The sequence below is a fragment of the Schistocerca americana genome, chromosome 6, assembly GCF_021461395.2.
Source record: "Schistocerca americana isolate TAMUIC-IGC-003095 chromosome 6, iqSchAmer2.1, whole genome shotgun sequence".
Taxonomy (NCBI): Eukaryota; Metazoa; Arthropoda; class Insecta; order Orthoptera; family Acrididae; genus Schistocerca; species Schistocerca americana.
Genome location: NC_060124.1, coordinates 529,648,503 through 529,676,357, shown reverse-complemented (window position 1 = coordinate 529,676,357; position 27,855 = coordinate 529,648,503). Strand labels below are relative to the sequence as shown.

The following is a 27,855-nucleotide window of genomic DNA, read 5'->3' as shown; positions in this document are numbered from 1 at the left end:
TGAACATAAATGCAGGTCCTTGCCAACCCTGCAGGTTGTGCTGTTGTATTTGACCACTGACAACATCTGTGCAATGCCCTCAATAAGTTGTAAGTGTCAGTCTTGTTCAGATCAGTGTTCTGTGAGGTTCTGTGTGCATTATGTCAGAGTTAAGCGAGTTTGAACTTGGGCTAATTATTAGTGCTTGTATGGTCTGTGCTTCTGTAACCAAGATAGCCGAAGTGTGTAGTGTTTCAAGAGGCATCATGTTGAAGAAAGTGGAATGACATCATCCAGTAAGTCACAATATAAATGAAAATGTGGTTTGAATGACCAAGAGGCATGGTCATTGAAGAGGATTGTGACAAAAAGTAAGAGGACAACAGCTGCAAAAGTCACCACAGAACTAAAACTAAATGCTGCACTGTCAAATTGTGTCAGCACCAAAATAACATGAAGGGGGCTCCGTAAGCAGGAAATTGCAGAGTGAGCTGAAATTCCAAAACTACTTATCAGTGATAGGCCGAAGCCACACTGTTTCCAACTTCCGGCAGAGTTTACATCCCAAGAATGCAATATGGAGGGGCTTCGGTGCTGATTTGGGCAGCCATATCACATTTCCCATGGGCCCCACGATCTGCAATGTCACATTACTGCCAATGGTTATTTGACGAATTTAGTTGACCAGGTCCATCCATTGGTAAACACTGTTTGTTCCCCAGTGTTGATCCTGTGTTCCACGATGACACGACCCCTGTTCACACAGCTCACATCGTCCAGGACTGAGGACTGGTTTTGTGAGCACAAGGATGAATTGTCCTATCTCCCTTGGCCACCGCAGTCACCAGATCTCTATACTTTTGAGCCATTGGCGATAAGGGTGCACGATCATTATCCGGCTCCATAATCATTATTGGACCTAGCCACAGTTTTGCAGGAAGAATAATATAGTGCTACCGTGAGAACCACACAGAACTTGTGTTTATCCATTCTTAGATGACTGGGAGCTGTCTTGAATCCCATCCATTTCCTACACCGTATTAGACAGGGTAATGTGTTGTATTTCAGATGTATCCATATTTCTGTCCAACCCCTCTCTTTCAACAACCTATATGTAGATAATGTAGAGTGGAATTCCTCAGCAATCAGTTTCAAGTGTCATCCTCATTGTCTTCACAGTTAATGATATTGTAGCTATTATTATCACTACAAATAGACAACTTTTGCCTCCATGTCAGTTCCACATAAGGTGAACTATGAAGCAGCAATGCCAGGGACCCATTTGGAAGTAAAAACTCCAGGCCTTGAACCATGGTTGTCAGTTTGTTTCCTTTGAAAATTTGCATTCTGCATTGTATCAGATTCAGGTGTGCATCCCCGTCGTGAGGTTTATCTATGTAACCAGTTGCTTGAAGTCAGTGAGCATTTCAGTTTGTCAGGCCATTCTGTAGCAATAAGTTATCATGGCTATCTCATTATTAAGGGCCATACAAAAATATAAACTGGGTGTCCTACAATTTTTGTAAGCAGCTGTATCCGGAAACATGGCAAAAGCTTTCATCAAGCCTTAACAAATTAGAGTGCACTGCGTGGAAAGTTTTGTCTTCTTCTTCTTCCTGTTCTTCTTTTAAAAGGTTGTCAGCTTCCTTACTCGTTTGATGCTGCATACCATGAATTTCTCTCCTGTGCCAACCTCTTTACTGAGAGTGGTACTTCAACTCTTCGTTCTGTTAATTGTTGGGTGTAGTCCAATCCCTTGCCTTTCCGTACAGTTTTTCCCTTTGGTAGTTCTCTCTAATACTGTAGAAGTTATTCCATGATGCCTTAACATATCTTAGGTCCTATCATCCAGTACATTCTTGTTTGTGTTTTTCCACATGTTCCTCCTGCTGATTGTGTGGAGAATCTGTTCATTCCTTATATTATCGGTTCACCTAATTTTCAACATCCTTATGTAGCACCATTTCACAAATGCTTCAGTTCTTTTCTTTTCTGTTGTTCCCACAGTCCATGATTCACTACCATACAACGCTGCACCCCAAACATACATTCTCAGAAATCTTTTCCTTAATTGAGGATTGTATTTGATAGTGGCAGACTTCAAATAGCCAGTAATGTCACCTTTGCCTCTACTAGTCTTATTTTTAATGCCCTGTGTGGTTCATGTGCCATGTTTTGCAGAATTCCTCAACTTCATCTAGTCATGTTGCCAATTTTTATTTTTATTTTTTTGCTAATTTTATTTCTGCACTCATTACTTTTGTCTTTCTTATTTACCGTCAGTACATATTCTGTACTAATTAGACTGTTCACTCCTTTCAACAGTTCCTGTAATTCTTCTTCATTTTCACTGAGTATAACAATTTCCTCAGTGAATTTTAATCCAACTCCTGAACCTTTCTTTTATTTCCTTCATTGCTTCTTCAGTGTGCAGATTGAACAGTGGGAGCGAAAGTGTGCATCCATTTCTTACATCTTTAATCCAAGCACTTCGTTCTTGGCCTTCTGTTATTATTGTTTGCTCTTAGTTCTTATGTTGCATATTACTTGTCTTCCCATGTACGTTACTCCTATTTTTCTCAGAATTTTGAACATCTTACTCATTACATGGTCAAACACCACTTCTTCCAGGTCAACAGATTCAATGAATGTACATTGATTTCTCATAAGTCTTGCTTCCTTTGTGAAGTATGCCAGGACTTTCTCTTCTTTGTCTTTTCCTTTTCTAAAGCGAACTTATCCTCGTCTAACAACTCATAGAGTTTCTTTTCCATTCTTCTGCATTTATTCTTGTCAGTAACTTGGATGCATGAGATCCTAAGCTGATTGTGCAATAGTTCTTATGCTGTGTGCAATAGTTCTTATGCTTCTCTGCCCTTGCTATCTTCAGGATGTTGTGGATTATATTTTTCCAAAAGTCAGATAGTACATCTCCTGTCTCATTGATTCGACATGCCAATTTGTATAGTCATCTGGTTGCCACCTCCTGCAGTGGCTCTAGAAATTCCATGGGAATGTTGTCTATCTCTGCTGTCTTATTTGATCACAAGTCTTTCAGACAAGATTATGATGTTTGGTTTTTGGGGCACTCAACTGCGCTGTCATCAGCGCCTGTACAAAGCCCCAATTTTTACAAATCCAATCTAGCCACTGTCATAAAAGGGTGGTGGTGGTGGTGGTGGTGGTGGTGGTGGTGGTGGTGGTGGTGGTGGTGGTGGGAGGGGGGGGGGTGAAATGATGAGGACAACACAAACACCCAGTCCCCAGGCAGAGAAAATCCCCAACCCCGCTGGGAATTGTACCCGAGACCCCATGATCCAGAGGCAGTAACGCTAGCCATTAGACCACGAGCTGCGGACAAGTCTTTCAGAGTTCTGATAAAGTAACTCTAATACTGGCTTCATTATGTCTTCCATATCAACTACTATTTCTACTCGTATCATGCCATCAGACAAGTTGTTCCATCTCATAAAGGCCCTCAGTGTACTTCCTGACCCATTTTCTTTTCTGTGTTTCACAGCATAATTGTCATTGCAGTCTTAATATTGACGGCCTTGTGTTTAATTTCACCACAGGTTGTTGTGACTTCTGTGTGTGCTTTTGACTTCTCTGTGTGCTTAATCAGTCATTCCAACAACCATTTCTTTTTGGATTTCTTCACATTTTTCCTGGGGCCATTTTGCCTTGGCTTCCCTACAGCTCCTAAATGACTTATAGTGCTGTATTCCTGTCTTTCCCTGAATATTTTAGTACAGATTTCTTTTGTCATATCACTTAAAATGTTTCTTCTGTTACTCAAGCTTTCTTCACAGTTAACGTTTCATGTACCTCTTTTTATCTAACTTGTGCCCATTTTATAGAGATGTCCATTTGTCTTCAACTGAAACACCTACTGTGTTCATTATTGCAGTATCTACAGCCTTAGAGAATTTCAAATGCACCTCATCATTCCACACCACTGCAGTATCCCAGTTCTTTCCACATTGATTCTTCTAGATGATCCTCTTAAATTTTTGTCTACTTCTGATCTTTACAAATTGTGGTCAAAGTCTGTATTGCTCGTGTGTATGCCGTACAGTGCAATATCTGATTTCAGAGTCTCTATCTGACCATCTGTTTCCAGGTCTTTTCCAGGTACACCTCCGCCTCATGTGATTTTTAAACAGTGTACAATATTTGTTGTTGTTGTGGTCTTCAGTCCCGAGACTGGTTTGATGCAGCTCTCCATGCCACTCTATCCTGTGCAAGCTTCTTCATCTCCCAGTACCTACTGCAGCCAACATCCTTCTGAATCTGCTTTGTGTATTCATCTCTTGGTCTCCCTCTATGATTTTTACCCTCCATGCTGCCCTCCAGTACTAAATTGGTGATCCCTTGATGCCTCAGAACATGTCCTAGTCAAGTTGTGCCACAAACTCCTCTTCTCCCCAATTCTATTCAATACCTCCTCATTAGTTATGTGATCTACCCATCTAATCTGCAGCATTCTTCTGTAGCACCACATTTCGAAAGCTTCTATTCTCTTCTTGTCCAAACTATTTATCATCCACGTTTCACTTCCATACATGGCTACACTCCATACAAATACTTTCAGAAACGATTTCCTGACACTTAAATCAATACTCGATGTTAACAAATTTCTCTTCTTCAGAAACGCATTCCTTGCCATTGCCAATATTTGTTATCACTAACTAGAATTTGAGACAGAACAGTCTTTCTCAATCCTATTACCAAGCCCATATTCTCCAAAAACTCTGTCTTCTGTTTCCTCCCCCACTACATTGTACTAGTCTCCAATGATTATTAGATTATAAATCCTTTACATTGAGTTTCCCTTTCAATATCTTCATATGTTTTACACTTTCTTTGTCTCTTCACCTTTTGCTTTTGATGTCAGCATGTATATCAGAAGTATTTTTGTTGGCATTGGTTTGCTGTCGATTCTTGTTGAGAACTACCCTATCACTGAACTGGTCATAGTAACTAATTTTGTGCCCTACCTTCCTATTCATAAAGTATCCTGCACTCATTTTAACATTTTGTAGAGCTGTTGATATTATTCTGTATTCATCTGACCATAAAACATTAACTTCTTGGGATTTCCGCTATATACACACTTCACCTTTACTTTTCCATTTTCAGGTTTCCCAGCTTCCCAGTCATGTTCAAACTTCTAATATTCCATGCTCTGTCATTCAGTCTTTGTTGTCTCAGTTGCGACAACTCATATTAACTGTCAGCAGACATGGTTGATTATATTAGTGGACACATATAGCTATTAAAGATACCAGTTATAATGATTACCATTCAAGAAATTTCCTACACTATAATAGCACTTGCTTGTGAGGGTGTTTTTCTAGACCTGCTTCAGTATTTTTTGGATTTAGGTCAGATTTACACTTCCAAATTTTATCTATAAATTTCGTGCCCATTTAAAGTGTTCTTTCACTGTTTGTGTGTGGCAAAGTAACATGTAGCTTGATCAGTGTCGTACACTGATGCAGGGATGATTGGCTCCCAAAAATTTGTGAGTTTAACTCTGAAAAAATGAAAATTTATATTACATATACTTGGAATGGATGTTGGGCTTGGGGTTTCAAGTAGAGATTTTCAGTATTATTTATTTTAGCCCCCACCATGGCTCCATTAAACTTTTTCTGTAGTCTAGAAGTTTTGAGTAGATTTGTTTCCTCAGACCCCCAGAAAATAATACTGTATGTAATGAGTGAAAAAAATATACAGGTGTTTTTTTACAGATAAATAAATTATATTGTTTAATACATTCGTGATATAAACAAGACTGTTCTGTCGACTCATTATACTGTCCACATGATTAAACTCCTTCAGCAGCAGTACTTTCAGCTTCCTGCCTTCCTTGAATCAAACCTACATGTAGACAGGTTTCTTTGCATGGCACAGTGAAGAAGTCTGCCGCAGAAAGTTCATGACAAAGAATTGTGACAATGAGTCTCAACAATGCTTCACAGTGCATACTAAGCTTCATAAGAGGAGTGCTTTAATACAAATTAAACATGGACATGATGTGTGTTTTTCATATTCTTTTCTTTTATTTGTGCCCCTTCAGCCAGCCTCCAATACATATTGAATCACTCACACACCCATCATTTGCATACAATATTTACATTGGTTGTAAATATGTTACTTAAATCAGTGTTCTCCCATCATTGCAGTGAGATGTCATGCCAGATGCCAATTCAATATGGGGTACACAACATTCATGCCTCCATACAGCTTTCCTTCCATACTCTGCTTATGTCACATAAGTTATATGAAAGTAATGATATTCAGTTGCTTAACATTATTCTCTGAAATTTATCCATAACTCTGTGCAATGGCCCACAAACAAGATACACTACACCACACAAGTTGTCCACCTGTAGGTACTTAATGATATTCGTATGAAGCCGGGCCAGGTTGTTAGTATATCTATAAAACGTTTGTTAATCGCATTCTTGAGATTCTAACTGTCAAGTTGGAAATAGCTGGGCCGGTTTGTTAGTATATCTACAAAATGTTTGTTAATCACATTCTTGAAATTCTGACTGTCAAGTTGGAAATAAGTGTGTACTTTCTTTGTAAAACAAAAGTGGCCAAACTGGAAATTTTTCTGTGATAGTGCAGTATATGCTGTCATTTGAAATTATTGTTCCCTGTAAAGGGTCCTTGTGACTTCAAATCGAGAAAACTGACCAGCCATCTGATGGTCCTTGACATCCTAGCCACCAGGGGATACCCAGTTGTATACATTGCAAACTGCAAAGGGATCACATTGTGCTACTGACATGTATGCAGAAATAATTTCTTGTAGGTGAAGGGTAGTGATACCAGTCAGTCAATACCAGTATGATGGCTCTGAATGAGTGTATGAAAAGTGGGAAATAATCTTGCAGTGAAGACTGGATCTCTGTGCAAGGAAGTAGAACAGTGATGTCTTCAGTAGAAAGAAATGTCAATAATGCAAATGATTGAAACCTATATCACTCTCTTAACAGATTTTTGTTATTCTGATGTTCCACTTTCATGTCATAAACTGTGAAGAGTTTAAACCTAAACATATGCAAATGTACCTTTTTCTTTGCAGGTCAAAGGATGAGGAGATAGAATTGGTATCAGTGGAAGAATTCTATAAAACAGCTCCTGAATCAATCACAAGACTGGTAAGAAATTCTCTCATTGTTCTCTTTAGATACTGAATTTTCTGTGATCCTTGCTGTAAGAGTCACATCTAGTTTGCCTTGTGATCTCAAATAGTGTAAAGTCACATGATAGCTCAGATTACCGACATCACATTGTCATTTGTTAAAGCTTGCTGAGCAATTTGGTGGTAGCACAGGCATAACACATGTATTATGGCTATGCCTAATTGAACATGGTTCTATTGAACCTGTTGTTTGTTCCATCAAAAAGTGATTGTTATTTTAGTATTTCTGCTGGAACCAACTGTAGTGACACATTATTAAGTTACAACATTATCTGTTCCGGTTTCCTGACTGTGTTCTTTAGGTCTTGTCATTTATAATTTAAGTAAGAAGTGGCTCTTATTTACACATAGTCAGTAAATGTGCTCTGTACTAAAAGATTCATTACAATGTTATCGAATTTTGTTTAAGGAACTGACGCAGAATGATATGCACCAGTTGAAACTGGCGAGACTGGAATGGGAACTTGAGCAGCGCAAACAGCTCGCAGCTCTCTGTCATAAACTGCAGGGTGATAAGGAGCTGGTAGCAAAAGAAATACAGAAGAAAAGAGAACTTCTCGATAATCTTACCCCTCGCCTAAAAACTATACTCGAGGTTTGTTTACTGTATAGCAATAATAATTAGTAGCTGGAGCATAGTGATAATGATTGGGTTATGATTTGTTTATATTGTGGAAATTTGTATGTTACCATTGTAATTACTACTCCAGTATAGATAAAATGTGTATATGTGTGAAAGTTAATGATACAGCTCATTTTCTGGGCACAGTCATTTGAATATCAATCTTCGCTTGGTGCTTTTCGAGAGGAAATGGCTTAGTGCTTGCATCTACACCTACATTTAACACTTGGTTTCAGCCCACCACCATTCCCACCACCACCACCACCACCACCACCAACAACAACAACAACCACAACAACAACAAAATCAACAATAATAATAATACGGCTACGTTACATGCACGCGCGCGCACACACACACACACACACACACACACACACACACACAGATATATACACGTGCGCACGTCACAATCACCACTATGAGATGATGTTTGCACCAGTCTGTGAGAAACACAGGTAGGTAAATAAATAAATCTTGCATTCTTTCCAATACTGATTTCTGCACAGTTTTCAACTTCGGTGAATAATGTTGCCATCATGCATACACTTTATGCAGTGATGAAGTGACCACCAGCACACACCACATTCACTTCACTCAGCAAATAAAAAAATAAAAATAAATAAATAAATAAATAAAAAAAAAAGAGTATTTCTGGCATAACACATGTTCCTGATAGCATGCTACCATTTGCAGAAAACCTCGTTTTGATCTTGTGAATCATTTATGAGTTATGACTATTGTTGCGACCACGATTTGTGATGCGCAAGGACATGAATGGGCGCATCGCATCAACTGTCAATTGGATATTATACCCAATAACTTGAGAATGAATTGAGATGCCATTCTGCTCTCAGGTTTAAGTAAAATTTTGATATTGTATCTGCGTTTAATTCACTGTAATGTATGAGCTAAAATCAACCATATGCAAAGTTTATGCAGTGCATTTGTATCTCTGCAAACTCTTTAAAATGTTGTGCAATGTTTTATTTAATTAGAAGAAGAGCAGTACGTACAGTGGATTTTTTTTTATTTTTTAGGGCATCAGTCTTCTGGTTGGTTTGATGCGGCCCACCACGCATTTCCCTCCTGTGCCAACCTCTTCATCTCAGAGAGTAGCACTTGCACCCTATGTCCTCAATTATTTGCTGGATGTATTCCAGTCTCTGACTTCCTCTACAGTTTTTGGAATGTAAGATGTCTGAAAATCAGATTTTTTTCACCTCATATTTTTTTGAAAAATCAGTGATGAATATTTCATTTTGGCTGGAACACTGTCTCTCAGTGCAGGCACTAGCATTTGATGAGCATTAGAGCCATAACAAAAGCTACCAGCACAGAATGCAGAGATCAGGGCCATAACAACGAAAGGGTTAATCTAATTCCCTCAGCACTGCCTGCGTTCGCTTTATTGTGGAGGCACATGAACCATGCCATCCTGACAGCATCTAAGTTTCATGAAGGTATAATGTGCATGTAATCTCATTTACAGTTTAAAGATAATTAATTGTTACATTGTTTTTCCCTCTTTGCACCTTTCAGGCTTTTCTTCTCTGCTTAGTACAGGCTGGCCATTTGAGCTGTTAATATTCATACAGCTGCTTCTCTTTTCTCCAAAGGTATCTCTAATTTTCCTATAAGCTGCATCTTTCTTTCCTGCAGTCATGCAAGCTTCTGCAACCATGCAGTTCCCATGTGCCAATTTGCACTTCCTGTCAATCTCATTTTTTTTTAGATATCTGCATTCCCTTTTGCTACATTTTAAATCTTTGTTTTTCATCAGTATCTCATGCATTATAAAAGGATTGCTACTGGGTTTTTTCTGTTTGCCTATTATGATCGTCTGCTGCCTACAATGTTTTGTCTGTAGAGAATACCCATTCATCCACTGTTCTATTCCTTATCCATGTTTCAGTCAATTGTTGCTAATGCTCCCCTTGAAACTCTTGGTAACCTCTGGTTCTTTCAACTTATCCAGGTCCCATCTCCTTAGTATACTACCCTTCTGCAGTTTCATCAGTTTTGATCTGCAGTTCACCTCCCGTAAATTGTGGTCAGAGTTCACATCTCCCCCTAGAAATGTTTTGCAGTTCAAATTCTGGTTTCGAGATCTGTCTTATCATCATATAAACTGTTTGAAACCTTCTGGTATCTCCATGTCTCTATGATTCCCCTCCACCAGTCCATGTACTCCTGCTGTTTTTGCTACAGATCTGATTGGCATATAAACTTATACCACTGAGATGCATGTTGGCTTTTTGTATGTCTTCAGCTACTACAGTAATTTCCCATATTAATGAACCTGCTTTTAAGGAATTCCCACTTTTAACAAATATTTCTGTTGGTCCAGGAAATTTCCGCAGAAGCGATGTTACTGAACTCCAGTTATAATGGAAGCCGATGTAAAAAAAAGTCCATTTTTAAGGAATAAATCCAGCCGTGATGAAATTGCTAATATTTCAATGTTTTTGTCATTATTCCTTTCATTTTTGAATTAAAGCGATGTTACAGAAAAGTCAGTAATTCACAATCGATTATTATAGCAGCTAGATAAGTTGTACTTTTTGACTGATAATTTTGAACAGTGCCAATTTCTGCATGAAGGTACGTGATATGACATCACAGAAAACTTTGCCAAGCACACAAATTGATTGCCGTGTGTTTTTTATCGTAGTGTTGAATTCTACATTGTGGAAGTTTTGTGTAGCCATGGCCAGAAAAAAGAGAATAGCTTCATATTCACTAGAAGCTGACGTACCTCATGGTGTTGAAGACAGTCGGAATTGCAAACTTATCAACATGGAGAAGAAGAAATATGATTTTGTGCCATTTTCTTTGTGCAGTATGTGCTGAAAAATAATGAAGCAGTCCTGAATGCTGAAACCCAAGGACCTTACGTATTAAAAAGGGAGAACGTCTGTGCTTCATCACTGAAAGGGGCCTTCACACCTATAGTTTAATAGTGAAATTATCCATTCAAAATATGTATGGTTATCTGAACTGAGAGTGCGTCGACTGCATTTAGTTCTCCCCTCAGTTCTCTCGGTTCTGTCATTCTGTAGAATTCGTGTTGCAAAAATACGACAATGGGAGATAGAAAAGAGCACTGCAGCTAGTTTTGTGATTGCAGCTGTGTTGCTTCTTTAATTCCATCCAAAAATCGGATTGAAGGCTTGGTATGTTACTAACCGGATTTGAGCCTTGTCTTGTTATTCTTGGTAGTGAGTAAGTTCGTTATCTGGTAACTAAAAACTTTTTGGGTACTGAACTACTTCACATGGTCACGCATTTATGAACTTTTATTTGACATGTTGAATGTGAGACAGTAGACAAAATACTGAACCTTGGTTGAAGAATGTTTTTTCATTGTTGCTAATGGATATGAGCCCTAAAATATTTTCGATGCTGGTAGGATTATAATTTGCCTCCCTCAGAAACAGGAGTAAGATGCACAGAGAAAAGGAGAAAAGACAGAATGATGCTCTGTGGTGTGTTAGAGTGATGACAGTGAGAAGTTGCTGCCTTTACTAATGTGAAAATTTTAAACTCCAGGTGATTTTAAAATAATATTTTGCGCCTACAATTTTATTAGCAGTGCCTGATTGATTGCTGAATTTTATATGAAGTTTCTAAGGCTTTTAAACCCCAAGACAGGTGCATTAGATGCCCTGCACATCAAAAGAAGACAACATTCTCATGGAACATTTATCTTTTGTTTCTTCCTGTTGATTGTGCTTGGTACAACTCATATGCACCCTCTAGACTTGAGCATAATTTGTCTTGTGGAAACTAATTACAGAATGGCTGCTGAGGTCAGTTTCAATCCTCAAAAGAAAGGACATAATGAAAGTAAATATTTTACAGGCTGTGCGCTTGCTTGTTACTGCATGGTATGTCGTAAGACAACATGTGTTGAACCAGTTTACAAATGCTGACTGTGGACCAGCATCAGTTGCTATAGAAGATGAGGATGATGAGGATGATGATTTCCCTGAATGATTTCACAGATATTTCAACAAGTGACTCATTCAAAGATTGGGTCATAGTGATGACATCCTGACTTTTGAAAATTAGGTAGACATAAGTGACTGAATGGTTTTGTTTTTAAGTATTAAAAGTTGGGGAAGGGTGGGCACGATGATGATGATGATGATGATGATGATGATGATGATGATGATGATGATGATAGGAGGAGGAGGAGGAGGAGGAGGATTCAGCTCTTAAGTTTTGTGACAATTCTTCTCAGTACGTTATGCTGTCAGGAAAAAACAGACTATTTCTCGATTTCTGTTTTCAGGATATAAATGTTAATATTTAATGGTCTTTTATCTTTTTGTGTACTCATATTTATCTATGCTATTAATTGAATAAAGCTACTCTTGTATATAAACAATTTCTTCTTCATTCTGGATGCTGCCTTTAAATTGAAGACACCCATTGGTGATTTTACATGCAACTTCAAAATGAAGGCTTACGAGTAAATGAAGAGTGTATGGCGCTAATATATGTACTAGGATTTGCTAGTGCCAAATCATGTGCGTATTTGATATGGCCTAAAAACCACAAATTCTGATTTTTAGGCACTCTATTAGCATGCAGGAGCAGAACTCCTGTTTAGGGAGAACCACCATTTAAGGAAAAAATATTTCGGTCCTCAGAGATTAATTAAAAAAGGATTATATTGTATGATGTGTTCACTATGCTGTTCATAGTAGCTTACATGCATTCCCATTTAGTTATTCAGTATTAGATCTCATACTGCATACACGTAAAGGTATGGTTGTCTGTGTCATAGACGTGTGCAAACCACTTCGTTCCAACAAGGTCCATGGTTTTGTGGGAGGGGAAATTTACTCGTATAATTTCATTTATAATGTAAAGGTAATTAATTCTTACATTATTCCTTTTGAGTATAAGTAATTAAACACAAGACATAATAATTACTAACACTATACTACCATTTAGTCTGTGAGTAAAAGTAATTAAACACAAGATGTAATAATTACTAACATCGTACTACTATTTAGTCTAGCATTTTACATAAAAGTGGCCTACATTGAGATAACAGTGATCTACCCTAAGCCCTGTTATATCTTGAGCGATTTTGCTCAAATTGAAGTTAACCAGTTAAAATGAGTCACTAGGCAAAATCAAACAGTGGAAAAACCAGGATGGAATAATGACAATATTATGAAAAGGGAGATTGCTTCTCACCATATAGTGGAAATGTCAAGTCACAGACAGGCACAACAAAAAGAATGCTAAACAAGTAAGCTTTCGGCCAAAATGCCTTCTTCTGAAGTAAACACACACACCCACACATTAGCACAAACAAAACTATCATGTACATGACCATTGTCTCTGGTCACCAAGGCCAGACTCAGACAACTGATGTCCAAGTTTGGCCTTGGTGGCCAGAGATAGTGGTTATGTATGTGAGAGTTGTGTGTGTGTGTGTGTGTGTGTGTGTGTGTGTGTGTGTGTGTGTGTGTGTGTGTGTATTTATTTCTTCATAATATTGTTAAAATGTGTCACTGTGTGAAGTTGGCACCAATGGATGCACGTAAAATTAAGTACAAGTATTTAAATGAAACTCTACCTCACTGAGTGAAGTGGTAAGGTGCTGCACTGTTGTTCGGCAGGGCAGTTTGGGTTGTTTCAGTCCTGTCACCTAGATTTAGGTTTCCCATGGTTACAGAAATTGTGTAACTCAAATGCTGACATAGTTCTTTTGAAAAGAACTCTACCTATTTCCTTCACTATCCTTCCTTAGTCTGAACTAATCATTACTTTCTTCTTCTGAAGCAATACATTACAATGGTGTTGGAGCTCTGCCTTTGCTTATTGCTGCTCTTTGGGTATTATTAATGCTCATAAATAATCAGTGCAGTCCAGAACTAATAGCTTGCTGTTGTAAGTCATTTGTGAAACTGAATTATTTGTGGCCAAAATCATTTTTCAGTAGAGCATTGAGTTATAGAGATAGTATTGATTGTTCCTTACATTCAGAATAGTAACACTGTCTCAGCTGCACAACACAGCAACATGTCATGACCGGTTGTGACGGAGCTTGTCAAGATGTTTAACAAATGACAAAAGTTTCAGGTGGTTTTATTTAGTGAAGTTTGGCTGGCAGGGCAGTCACATAAACTCTTGCCATTTTAGCCTGAGTAGTTTTCCATTGCTAAATTGTAACACTAGTGCAAGATTTTCCTTGACACCTGGGTGATGCACTTACAATAACCTTTACTTTAATAACAACTAAATAGCTGATGTCTCGTGCAAGATAGCAGCTTAGAATGTCCTTTCTAGTATGTGGCAGATTCCTGCCAGTTCCTGATCTCACCTCGTATAATCTTTTCGCTGCTGGCTGTCTCCTGTATCTGTTCCGACCACATTGTTGCCTCTGCTCTTCAGTTTGACTCATTGATGTTTGTGATCTACTGTTTCTCCCCGTTTTCATTATATTGCTTTGTGTTCTACGGTTTAGTTTCCCTTTCAGCCCTGTACTGCTGTTGATTTAAGGTAAAGCAGGGCCCAATCTGAAGGTTCACTTGAACACGAAAGCACTTTATGAGGTTTGGTCCTTGCCTTCATCCAACCTTTGAACTGACTTTGCCAATTACGATGTTTAATGTGGACTCCGAATAGTGGTGCAATTTGACATTTTTCCACATATACAAGACTTGGCCAGAGGCAAAAGAAGTGATAAGCATAAGAAAAAGAAAATCTAGGACTGATGGAGAACAGAGCTGTGGACTATATGGTTTGTGGACTCGCATGTTATTTACAGAGTAACATTGTTGGATAAATCTCCTATTTGCTACAGATCTCACAAGAATTATGCTGCTGTTAGCTGCACTTTATTTCATTTCTATTCTACTCACCTTTTTGTTTCTCTGTAAAGCCCTGTTTGGAAACCAATTCTGTTGTTCTAACAGTTCTTAAAATTTTGTCTCACCATACTCCATGCAGTTAATTTTGTCTTTCTGGTGTGTGTTCCTTACGCAGCAATAGTGTTATGTTCTGGAGTTTTCTGTGTATGGTGTTTGTTGCAAGTTCTCTTCAACAACACAGATTATATTAAGCCCAATATATTTATGATTAAGTAACGAAAGTAACAGTTCCTAGCTCTTGTGGAAATACTTTATTTTGTGTATGTCTGGAGAGATCTCAGAATCAATACGGTCCTTTGTAAGTTTGTTGAGTAACTCATATGTCAGTGCTGGAGAACACTATTTGTGGGTTCAACTGGAAACCACATCAACCACTATCTTGATGCAGCCATAGGCCACTCAAACATGCAGAGAAACATAGCTGTGCACTACCCACTTGTTGTTGGTAGGTAAAAAGAAAGACCAAGTCATAGTGCAGGAAGAAACCACTTATCACAGGATTATCAGCAATATATACACCAGGGAAGCTGCAGTAAACATCAGCTGGATGACTAGTGAGACAATGGGCATCTGTGACAGCCCTTAAATTTGTTGTGGATGTTTTATAATGTGACCTGATGATGGCGGAGGTATCCTTCTGTGCCGCACCTAGCGACTTTGCCAAATGTAAGAATAATTATATTTAGTGATCTGTTGATACGTCCGGCAGGGTGGCAAGTGTGTTGCCTGTCATTTCTATCACTGAATGAAATCCAGCCTTCATTTGTCATGTTCAGTTTCTAAAATGCACAATGACTTTACCTTTTTTGGAGATAAGCTACGCTGTAGTAGTTGAACGTTTGTTACAGCTTTAGATGGTATGTTTGTCTTGTGCATAGGCTGTAGGACTCCCATATCTAATTCTACTCCTTCCCCTTTTGTCGGTTTCTTAGCCCACCAGATGTGCGCAGAAATGATGTTTTTTTTCTGAACTCTTTATACAAACTTGAGTTTATGTATCAGTCTTGTTGTTCTCATGTATATGCTACTGGATTGTTGCACATCTGTAGCTACTGTTTAATATTGTGAACTTAAATAAATGCAAGAAATTTTTTAGATTCTGATTTGTGTTTAGAGTTAAGAATGAGTCAGTGTGCTCCACATTACTTAAAGGAAATCGTTCTTCTTAGGCAACCAAGCCACTGCAAGATTATTTGGGTCTTCCCTTGGACAGAATTCGCAAGCAGCATGAGATTTCATACTTACTTCCTAAACCACTGTATGTGCTGTATGTTCAAGTTGATGCCTATAGAGAAGCATGTGGTAAGTCACTTCTGTATAATACGTTAAAATAGCTAGGAATGTAGTTCTGTAGTGTCCTAGTATAAGATTATTTTGGTGCAAAGTCTTATTGGTGTCGTAGCATTGCTCCATCTCTGGGAACAAAAGTCATATTGTTATTACATGGTGACAAGCAATTTTGAATCTCATTGCAGTGCTTTTTGGAATAGGTAGATGAGCAGGTAACATCATTATTTCTGTTACTTGGTACATAAAAAGCAACATATTGAGCCTATTTTCTACATTACATTTAATTCCGGATGAAAAAAAGAAAACATTAAACGAGTCATTTTGTGGTTAATGAAATGTTGTTGATGTGACTTTTCAGGCTTCACGACAGATCTGTTGCAAATAACTTTTCAGGTTTGCCACTGGATTGTATTATGTAATTCCACAATTTTTAATCAACACAACTGCTCGACATCTTCAGATGGTGGTAGTTGCTGCTATCATTGCTGCAAGATGTGAGTGATAATCATCACATGGTGGCAGCAAAATTTATCAGACCAGGAGCAGGCAAAACGTGTGCGGGGAGATGCTCACAGTTGGAAGAAAGCAGCGCTCCTAAGGCTCTCTGCTGGGAGCCACAGAAAGTCGTTCCGCACGTGCTCTGTGGTCAATTACTGTGCTGCCAGATGGTCCTGTTAAAATCTGAAGTAAAGCTCAGCAGTGCAATGCATCAAGTCATGAATCAAAGATTCTTGCTTTCCTGTTTTGATTTAATGACAGCCAGTGTTGGATTCCAGTTAGTGCTTACTTGAAAACCTGCATCCCTGTTTATAAGATTGTCCACTGTATGGATATGTACGGCCTCCTTGATAACACAGTCCCAGAAATATGGTACTGGGGATAAATTTTCAGTCTTTTCATAAAACATACGGTGCCACGTGTCCAGGCAGTGCTCTGCCACTGGTGATTTATCGGGTTGCCCCAGGTGTGTGTGACAATGGTGTTCAATGCAACATTCTTGCACAGTTCGGCGTGTCGGTCCAATTTAAGATTTTCCACATTGGTATGCCGTGTTTCCGAAGGCCAAGGTCATCTTTGACCAAGCACAATAAATTCCTCAGTTTTTCTGGTGCTCAAAAAACACCCCTGATGTCATGCCTTTTGAGGATTCTTTCTGTTCTTGAAGACATACCTGCTGACAAGGGTAACACCACTGTCCTTCTCTCATGAGCTGAATACAACAGCAAGATGGAGGCACTTCTTGACGACCCTGCATATCGCAAGCCAAGAGAGGCTCTGATTGGCAAGATACAGAGGAAAAACTCTACATCTTCTCAAGTAGAGTCCTGTTCCTTCTAAAGTCATTAAGAGACTATGCCAACAAGCTGCAGTTCCCCCAAGACTGTATGGGCTACAGAAGATATTTGTGTATGGGCCTCCATTTTGCCCAATAGTGAGCAACATTGGAGCTCCTACCTATTTTCTGGCCAAATATCTTACTATGCTGTTTGGATCTCTCATAGGCAAGTGTGACCACCCTATCCAGAATCCAGAGCACTTCATAGGATAACTGAAGACACTCAAGCTACAACTGTCATATCTTTTGGTGAGCTTTGATATTGTATCTTTATTTATCAAAGTATCTCTGCAGGACTCCTTATAGCTTATCAGCAGCCAGTTTGAGAAAGACATTGTGGCATTGTTTGAGCATGTGCTTACCTCAACTTATTTCTTATTCAGTGACCAGTATTTTGAACAAGTGGATGGTGTCACCACGGGAAGTCCTGTGTCTCCCATGGTGGCCAACTGTTTTATGGAAAACAGAGGGAAAAGCACAGCAGTCAGCAAGTCTCAAACCTTCCTGCTCCTAGTAGTATGTAGACGATACTTCTGTGGTGTCCCCACTAATTAGAGATATTACCTGTGTTTCTTCAGCATCTGAACTCACTCCATCCCAATATACAGTTCACAATGGAAGTGGAAAAAGATAGTAGTTTACATTTCGTGGATGTCATGGTCAGAAGAAAAGCCAATGATACATTGGGATACAGAGTCTACAATGTGGTAGTGTCTTACGCCTTTGGTGCATAGAGTAAATGTGGTCCCAAAAGCTGACAGTTTACCTGGTGAGCTACAACACCTAAGAATGGTATTCCAGCAAAATGGCTATTCCGATAGACAGATAAGTCATACATTTCATTCTAAGCAAATTCAAAGCAACAATGTAAATGAAGATGTGGAGGTGTCCATTGCAACGGTGTTCTTGCCATATTTTTGCAGCATGTCTTCAAGAATAGAAAAAATCCTCAAAAGCATGACATCAAGTGTGTTTTTCTGCCCCCAGCAAAACTGAGGAATTTATTGTGCCTGGTCAAAGATGACCTTGGCCTCAGGAAATGTAGGGTGTATGAGATCCTATGCCAGTTAGGAAATCTTGTATTGGGCAGACATGCCAAACACATGCAAGAACATTGTGTTGAATACCATCGTCATAAGTGCCTTGGGCTACCTGATAAGTCAGAGGTGGCAGAGCATTGCCTGGACAGGAGGTGTTACATGTTTTATGAAAATACTGAAATTTTATCCCCCGTGTTATCTTCCTGGGCCTGTGTAGTTAAGGAGGCCATATATATCTGTACAGTGAACAATCTTATCAACAGGGATTCACATTTTCAGGTAAGAACTACGTGGAATCCAGCACTGGCTGCTATTAAATCAAAACAAGGAAGGCAAGAATCTTTGATTCATGGCTTGATGCAACACACTTCTGAGTTCTAATTCAGATTTTAATGACAAGAGTGTCTGCCAGCACAGTCATTGACCACAGTGCACACGCGGAAGACCTTTCTGTGGCTCCCAGCAGAGTGCCTGAGGAGCACTGCTTTCCTCCAGCTGTGAGCGTCTTCCCACACACATTTTGCCTGCTCCTGGTCTGATAAATTTTGCAGCAATAATAGCAGCAATTACCACCACGTGAAGATGTCGAGCAGTTGCAGCGATGAAACATTGTGGGTCTTACACAATACAATCATGCGGCAAACCCAAGAAGTGTATTTGCAATGTTGTTGATATTTACAAATAAATAAAGTATTGCCTTGAGAGGTGACATTTTCCAGAATAAAATAGTCTTGCAGTGCATCACAAACACTATAGCTGAACCAATGTTGACCAGGAATGTTCTGCATTAAAGGGGGATTGAGGCCTCATTGGTGAATCAGATACGTGTAACTGATATTGTGTGATAGCGGTTGCTGGACCAGATGGGATACAACTGTGCTTTTGTATCGTCTGTGTGGAGGAACGGCCATTCTTTTATTGGCAATTTACTGTAGATCATTGGAACAGTAATTTGTGCTATGTATCATTAAAAAATAAATCACAAGGTATTCCAAGTCCACTACTAGTGTAATGGGGGAGAGTTTCAAACCTGTCTCACTGGTGTCATGTTTATGTAGAATTGTGGAACACATTTTGTGCTCATATGTGATGCCTTGCATGGAGACTGGACAATTCCTCTGCAGGAATCAACAAAACTTCTGCACCATTGATAGTGTGATACTCATTTAACTCTTTTTGTCCACAAGATCCAGAAAATTGTAAATAGCTTAGATTAGTTTTTTACATGCTTTTGCATGGAAGTGACAACTAGTTTTCGACTGTGTTGAATGCTTGTAATTTCTTTAGTTGTTTTATATTTGCAAGAGTTACAATCATGTCATTTTCACTTCTAGCTATTGGTACAGAGTGTTACTACTACAAGAACATGGTAGAAGAGTATTCTGCACAGGGTGTATACGACCCGGGAGATCCGGGAAAAACCCGGGAATTTTTACGTCCGGGAGAAAACCGGGAAAAACCCGGAATTCTTTTAGAATTCCGGGAACTTTTCCTTGTTTTAGTCACCAATTAAATTTTTGTTATTTTGACTGGTAAGAACCGATACTCTAACGAAGGATATTACTGTATCCCGCTTCTGCATAATAATCCTGCAGCAAAAAAACATGAACGAGAGAAAAAAAAGTGAAAATAAAACTTAAGTTGCAAAGGAAATGCGCCATATACAACAACAAAACACAGTGTTCATACAAGCGTCTGCCTACCAAAGTGTGTCAAAGGCTTTAGGAAGAATATGCAGTGCTTCCTAACAACAAATTGCCTCTGATGAGCGTGACATGACAGCTATTTACATTTGATTCATTTGAGCAGTTGCGAGCGGGCTCTTGCGCATGCACAGTTGAGTTGCCTGTGAGTAGTACATTCTCCCGCTTCTGGCTACAGACGTGTGGCTGGGCGCCACTATCTAATTGCTCCGGTTTGGAAACATTGTAGGTCCAGGGCTGATGCATAGAGCAGTCTTGAGTTGTAGTGGGGAGGTGGGTATTCTCCACGTGACCTGTATTTACGTGTAGTGATTTTGCTGTTTCCTCTTCGTTTATTGCTCTCGCATTAAATGAAAACAAAAATCGGATTTCTGTGGCCGGGAGCTAACAGATGAATTAAAATACGTTCGCATAGTTACGGAAGGCTAAAATATGTTACTAGTTTCACCTTTCTGACAGTCAAGCGTTAATCACATTGCAGAACAGTGAAGTTATTTTTGTCGGTTTGCTAAAGAGATTTGGCTTTTATTAATATTTTGCGCTGAGGCAATCAATTTATTTGAAACCAAGTGTTTAATTTCACACTGTTGGCTAGTTTCAACTGTTCGCTTCATTTCAAGTGCACAGTTTCCATCTTCTGGCTCGTATGGCATTATGCCATAATAAAGAACCAAACACGAGATAATACATTACTGGTACTCAAGAAAATTTACATCCGAATCTGGACATACGATTGTGCACTTTAAACCGAATTATGCATTTTAGTATAGTTCACGAAATTCCGATGCTCCTGAAGTATCCTTTGATGTCTTGTTTCTTTTATGACATAATGCAAGATCTTTTAATGTTTTACACATACGAACGTGCGGGCTTCCTGCATCACCGTAGCTGCGCAGGCGCAGTGATGCCTGTTATCTGGCGCTCTCTGGCAACTGCTGAAACGAACCAATTTCTAGCAGGTCACGGAAAAATATTACGAATGGCGGTTTGAAAAGTGTTACTTTCAAAGTAAATTTCCTTTTACGCAAGATGAACTATGTGCGAGAATGTACGACGAATTTCTTAAATCACAAAGCGTTGGACTCTCATCTAAAAATCAACTGTTTGAGGATGACCATGTAGAAGAATTTCGAGCCCAGAAGATCAGACCTTTACATTGTTATTAAAAATTTTACTGGCACATTTGTGTGATGTATCTTAAAGTGTAACACGCGCAAAATGATTAGCATTATATGTGGAAGCTTAGCTTCTCTTGTAGCTTATTAATCTTCGAGACCAATATTATTTGTGAAAGCTTTGTTTTTCTTCTAGCAAAACTATGTATATTAATTTAAACCATTAACTTTTCTTTTTGTGTGTCTGTGCTACTTAAGAGTGATCTTGCTATTGGTTGACTACCCTACGTGTCCTGTGCTGTCATCAGCTGCCGAGGTCACGTGACATAAGCTATGACTGGCTTACAAAAGCGCGTCGCAATCTCGATTTCATTGCTTCGGAAAGTAACATGCAGTGTTTGGTGGAATTCGAATTTATACCTCCGTAAAATGAAGAAATGCAGCCTACATGTTGCTGCACATCAAAGATCTTTCCAAAACGTGTTTTTTTCCCCCCCTGGGTTTCGTTTCCTAAAGTGCCGGCAAATTCTACGTCTCTGTAGAAAACCATAAACATTCTAACGATTGATAAGTTTTACAGTGCCGAGGAAAAGTATACGGTCATTTAACACGGAAAATGTGTATTTTCACCCGGGAGAAAGTGTATTTTCAACCGGGAAATCCGGGAAAAATCCGGGAATTTTTTTTCCTTGTCCACGTATACACCCTGTCTGCATTCTCCATACAGATCAAAGCTGCATTGGCTGATACACAAAACAAATTTGTAATGAGATCCAGCTACAGTGAATAACAAAAGGGATTAGAGTATCCTGTACAAGAAAGTGGGGATTGTATCAAAACTTATGACAAAATCAAAAAGCATCCACAGCATCTCACTGTAGACAGTAAAGTAAATATTCAGTGTTAAAATGTGTGCTCAACCACCTATTTACTTGTAAAATTGTTTACTATCATGAATGCTACACATTATGGATAAAATCAGAACACCTAAGAACATGACTTATGCCAATAAGATATGTAACTCACATAATGAAATCAATGAATAATGGGGTACAGAGTGGTCAGCGTCAGACAAGCTAAAGCAGGCGTCACATATTAAATCACTAAAGTAGGAAAATTATGTCAGTGAGTTTACAGGAAAGTGAAAACTCAGTAATGATAATTTCTTATTAACTGTGGGTAAGCTGAATCAAAATTTTCTTACCAGACATGTCTATAAAAGAATTGCAGGAGATGGATTCTTTAGAAATAGTAGAGATATTGCACTTCATTACCAAGGTCAAAGGAAAAATTTGATTAATTTTTGTTGATTTTTTTCTTTTTAAAGCATAGAGTTGTGTCATAAAGTGACTTCATCATAAACTAAAACATTATCAGAACACACATAATTGGAATCAACAGAAGAATTTTTGGCATAAGCAAAGATGTTATTGAAGTAGGAATATGAAAACACCTTTTTATTGCATGGGAATTATGTATCCATTAGTTTATATTTCTTTTCTCTCTTTTCCTGAAAGCATCAAATATAGCTTTTTCTGATGTGCATTGTACATCTTGGTGAAGTAGCAAACAGTACCTCACCAACATCTTCAAAATTTACAGTCACCTTTTCCTCACCAACGTCTTCCAAATTTTCAGGGAAATTAATCAAGATGAATGTTAAGAAAAGCAACTCTTAAGGTTCATTAAACAGGTTAGTTTCTTGAAGAATTTCTGGCATATTGGCTACGACAGAAATATAAAGTGGGTTCTTTCTCCTGTTTGAGAATGTAACAACCACCGCCTTGAACGATACCTAAGCCTGTCACTCATTACCACTCATTTTTTGTTCAAAGCTGGATTAGAACACCGTTTTTTGAATGTCAGATCCAACTAACACATCTTCTTTCAGATGTACTTCTCTGTATTTGGTTGTTTCTTTCACAGACTTTTCCATTACTCCCATATTAACATGTAGAAGTGCTAATTTCTAAAGAATTTGAGAGTTTAAAGCTTCAAATGTTGTGTTGCCCAATGTTCATGCTCCCTTAGATAAGTGGTGAAGTAGATCTCTTTTAACTTATGCTTCTTGGGATTACTGTTTTTTCACATCTTATGCTTGGAGTTATCTTGTTTATTTTCCATTCCCTGTATAGGGTATTCCCATTAGTATACTTGACCAAAAGTCAGCTCTTTTTACCATAGATACCAGGTACTGAGCTTATCATGGCAAACAGTTGAAGTTATGTAGTATATCAATTTTTATTTCCAGATCCATTAATGACAGTAGCAGTCAATGGAGATGAGGAAGAGGCAAGGTCACTGAAGCAGTCGTTGGCAGAATCTGAAACACTGGAAGAGTCAGACTCAGATCAGGAGGTAGGTTGTAGAAGTACATTACTGATCCATCTTGCAGGGGGGCCATTTTGTCAGGTACACCCAAAGTAAGATGTTAAAAGTGAGTAGACCATTCCATGCAGAGTGCTGGCTGCTGTCCAGTTTATCACTGCTATTGTGAAGCATGAAACAATGGAACACAAAGTAAACCGTAATTTATTGCTACATAAACTAGAAATGTTCATAGTCTTCACTTTCTTTCTGTGCTAATAATTGTTACTGTTACTTAACAGTAGTACATATTCAGCATGTTTGTTTTCTTTAAATGTTTGACCCTTTCGTGTGTGTGTGTGTGTGTGTGTGTGGTTTTTTTTTTTTTTTTTTTTTTTTTTTTTTTTTTTTTTTTTTTTTTTTTTTTAAAAAAAAAAGGCATATGTGTTGGATTTGTAGAAGTTTTTGCATAAAAGAGAAAACTTGAGACACAGGCAATTAAATTCAATCACTTTCTACAGTTCACACTGATTCATTTCAGTCAGTTGAAATTGTACCATGAAATAGCACTTGTGTTTAGTATTTGTTCTCTGCCAATCTTAACACTTCAGTAATATTTTATTCAGTAGTGTTCCAGAAGCCACTGGTTAGTGCTCATTTTCAGGTCTGTCAAACGAGTGCTATTTCTGTGTGTCACATCAACATCTAAAGGTGTGTGAAGCAGTCACTTCATTGAGTGAGTCTGCCTCCATAGATCAGTGGTCAGCATGTCTGGCTGCAATGTGGAGGATCTGGTTTCGATTTCCAGTATTAACAGGAATTTTTCCCTCGTGGGAGGACTGGAATAGGGTGCAGTCAGCCTCGCATGGCAATTGAGGTACTGTGTGATTGAGAAATGACGGCTTCAGGGTCAAGAAAGCCAACAATAACTGAGAGAGTGGTGCCAACCCCGAGCCCCTCCATACTACATCTAAATGACGCCAGTGACAGATGACATAGCGGTTGGTCAGTGCTTATTGGCCCATCTGGGACAGAATGCGGAGCTTTTATTGAGTGAGGGATGCAGGCTCATTCTCTTTCCAATCCTGTCCTCTTTGACAGTCCATGCATAGCATGGTGTTGCTTCACCAGCTCCCTGCGTAGCATGGTGTTGCTTCACCAGCTCCCTGCATCACTCCCTCCAAAATCAGCATAGAAAAAAGAATCATGAACTGTATTCAGGAAGGCTTTACTATAATGTAGATTCACCAGGAACATCACCTGGTTCGGATTCCACATTAAGCAATAGGTCCCCTTTTCCCAGTAGATCACTGGAGTAGGTTATGGACATGAAATCACCAAAGTGGCATCCATTTGAGAGACTTTCAACAGACTGTTGAGCCAGATGAAATTATAATAATAGTAATAATTATTATTATTGAACCATGATTCTGCTATGAAAATGGCTGTTCATCTAACTGTCTTTATTTCCGTGATACTTTGTCGGCACCATGTGTGCTATATAGTAGATTGTACTAAAGTCATGCTTTTAAAACTAGTGATGTATAGTGGAATAACTGTATTTTGATGTTAGGATAGCCCTAAACCTGAGGGAAGGAAATCATCATCATTTAAGACTGATTATGCCTTTCAGCGTTCAGTCTGGAGCATAGTCCCCCTTATAAAATTCCTCCATGATCCCCTATTCAGTGCTAACATTGGTGCCTCTTCTGATGTTAAGCCTATAACTTCAAAATCATTCTTAACCGAATCCAGGTACCTTCTCCTCGGTCTACCCCAACTCCTCCAACCCTCTACTGCTGAACCCATGAGTCTCTTGGGTAACCTTGCTTCTCCCATTCATGTAACATGACCCCACCATCTAAGCCTGTTCGCCCTGACTGCTACATCTATAGATTTCATTCCCAGTTTTTCTTTGATTTCTTCATTGTGGACACCCTCTTGCCATTGTTCCCATCTACTAGTACCTGCAATCATCCTCAACCTTATTGATAAGGTAACCTGAATCCACCCAGCTTTCGCTCCCGTACAACAAAGTTGGTCGAAAGATTGAACGGTGCACAGATAACTTAGTGTTGGTACTGACTTCCTTCTTGCAGAAGAGAGTAGATCGTGGCTGAGTGCTCACTGCATTAGCTTTGCTACACCTTGCTTCCATTTCTTTCACTATGTTGCCATCCTGTGAGAATACGCATCCTAAGTAGTTGAAACCGGCCACCTGTTCTACCTTTGTTCCTCCTATTTGGCACTCAATCTGTTTATATCTGGAAAATACTGGAAAAAAAGATTGTTACTGAGAAATTCTCTGTGATTTTTGTTGAAAACACTATTTAATCCAAGACAAATAAATTTCTTAGATAGCCACACTCATTTTATTTTAAAAAATGCATTTGTGTAGGGGAATGAAGCGGGTAGCAAGCATGCACCCAGCTATCTTATCTTCTTGGTCCTTACACGAAGTGTACTTTAGTTACAGGAGAATCGTTTTGCAGCCAGCTTCAAAAGCTGCTTCCATATTTTCTCTGTAGTGTTTCATAAAAATAACATCATCTGCCCGCCACAGGTCCCCATTTGAGTTCATCTGGCATACCTGCAGTACTTACATGTTGATTTAACCTACCAGTAACAAATGGAGCAGCACACCTCTGAAGGGCTTTGGTGTCTTCTTTTAATCCATCCTGGTGGGGATCCAAATACTTGAGCAGTAAAAAAGACTCGGGTATACTACCAGGAACAATATAATAAAGGCAAGCTGAAACATAATTCCGAACAAACAAAAACAGCCAATGAAAAAAGGATATCAGAAATATGCAAAGTTGTGGTGAAAAACATAGAGAGAATCAAACCTCAATTTAAATTAAGAATGAACTGTTATTTCGAACAAAACAAAAACACTTTTAAAATTTTAAGTAGTTAGCCATGTTGTCGTATATGAATGTGTAATTTAAAAAAGCACTTCATGGAAGGAGGTAATACACAATTTCTCAGCAGCACCATTATCATACACTGTAAAATGTAATAACTCTACTCATAATTGCAGTGGAATCATAATTTGTATTTCTCCCTACACAACCAGGTGCAAGTGCATTGTAAACAATAATGGAAACATTTTGACACACAAAACAATTTATTAAGGATCCTAATATTCATATTCTCACAGAAAAATATGTTGCTGTCAACCTCTGCTAATTAATTCATTGATGTTTTGTGAATAAAACCATCTAGATCAAATGCTAAAAATCTTTATTTATTATGATGTTTCAACTACTGCTATCATCAGATATCAAAGAGCATAGAATGTATTAAAAAAGATTCTTGTTGTAACTCCTAACATAAAAAAAACCGCGAGACGACACATACGGAATAGATACATTTAACATTCTCAAAGGACAATAGTTCACAATGGTTACAGTGTGCAGTGTAGCCATGTGGCAAGACACGTACAGTACAGTTCTAGCTAGTGTAGTGAATAGCACGAGGAACAAGAGCAGATTGAGAGCAATTGCCATGCAGTGATCACATATGCAGATGGTGTGTCACTGGCAGGCACCTGTGCAGCTGTCATGACTGTGGTGTCATATGTGCCAATCTGCGATGATGGACAATTTAGGAGACGGGTGCCCGACATCTAGGTGGTAGTCCTGTGAGTTACCACATCCCTTCTTCCATGGGGATGCAGCGAGCAGCATCTTCGTGAGTTGAACCCTGCCCAGCCAGGCGCCCAGGCTGTGCTCCGAACCAGGCCAATGTCTTTTCAGGAACAATGGACAGCCCCTCCGATTTTACCAGCTCCCATTTGGTGTTGACAGGAGCATATGCCCAGAAGGTCCCTATTCGATGGCTTCAATGCTCGTAGCGGAGGCCACAACTTGTGTGTCAGGTCCTGGCACAGAAGGTGGCTCCAGTAGTGCGGTTGGGGCTGGTACCGCAGCCTGATCTTCTTCCAGCATGCGGTCCTTTTTGGACGGCCTATAAACTGAGAGGGATGAGGGTATGGCCAGTATTGGTGAATGGGGCTGAGAACCACAGGGCACTAACAGCTCAGGAACAGGAAAGGATATGGCTGAGGGTCTGGCGCAAGAGAAACTGTAGGTGGCGTTGCCACATTGTGTGTCTGCCAGAGGGGCTGGAAGCAGGAGTAGCCAGGTTTCCCACCATAGACAGAGTTGGTTTTGATCACGTCACCATCCAGTCACCCGCAGCATCCCTGCTGCTGCCGGACGACCTCCGGATTCCATTTGTTCTGGCGTACAAATCCCTGTGCTTATACATGGGTACCCCGCCACAAGTGTGGAGACGGTGCTGTGGATGGCATCCACTGGCATTGGTGGTGTGAGATAGAGGA

General features: G+C 39.1%; 1 protein-coding gene across 2 annotated transcripts in view; it reads left to right on the top strand.

The window, feature by feature from the left end:
- The window catches only part of LOC124619776 (THO complex subunit 5 homolog), a 154,736-nt gene that overhangs the window by 7,937 nt on the left and 118,944 nt on the right, over positions 1-27,855 (top strand). For both annotated transcript variants that reach the window (XM_047146361.1, XM_047146362.1), the window contains exons 3-6: positions 7,082-7,157; positions 7,611-7,796; positions 15,889-16,021; positions 23,455-23,561. In XM_047146361.1, coding sequence (XP_047002317.1) covers positions 7,082-7,157; positions 7,611-7,796; positions 15,889-16,021; positions 23,455-23,561 — 502 coding nt within the window. The remainder of the gene's footprint in view (positions 1-7,081; positions 7,158-7,610; positions 7,797-15,888; positions 16,022-23,454; positions 23,562-27,855) is intronic.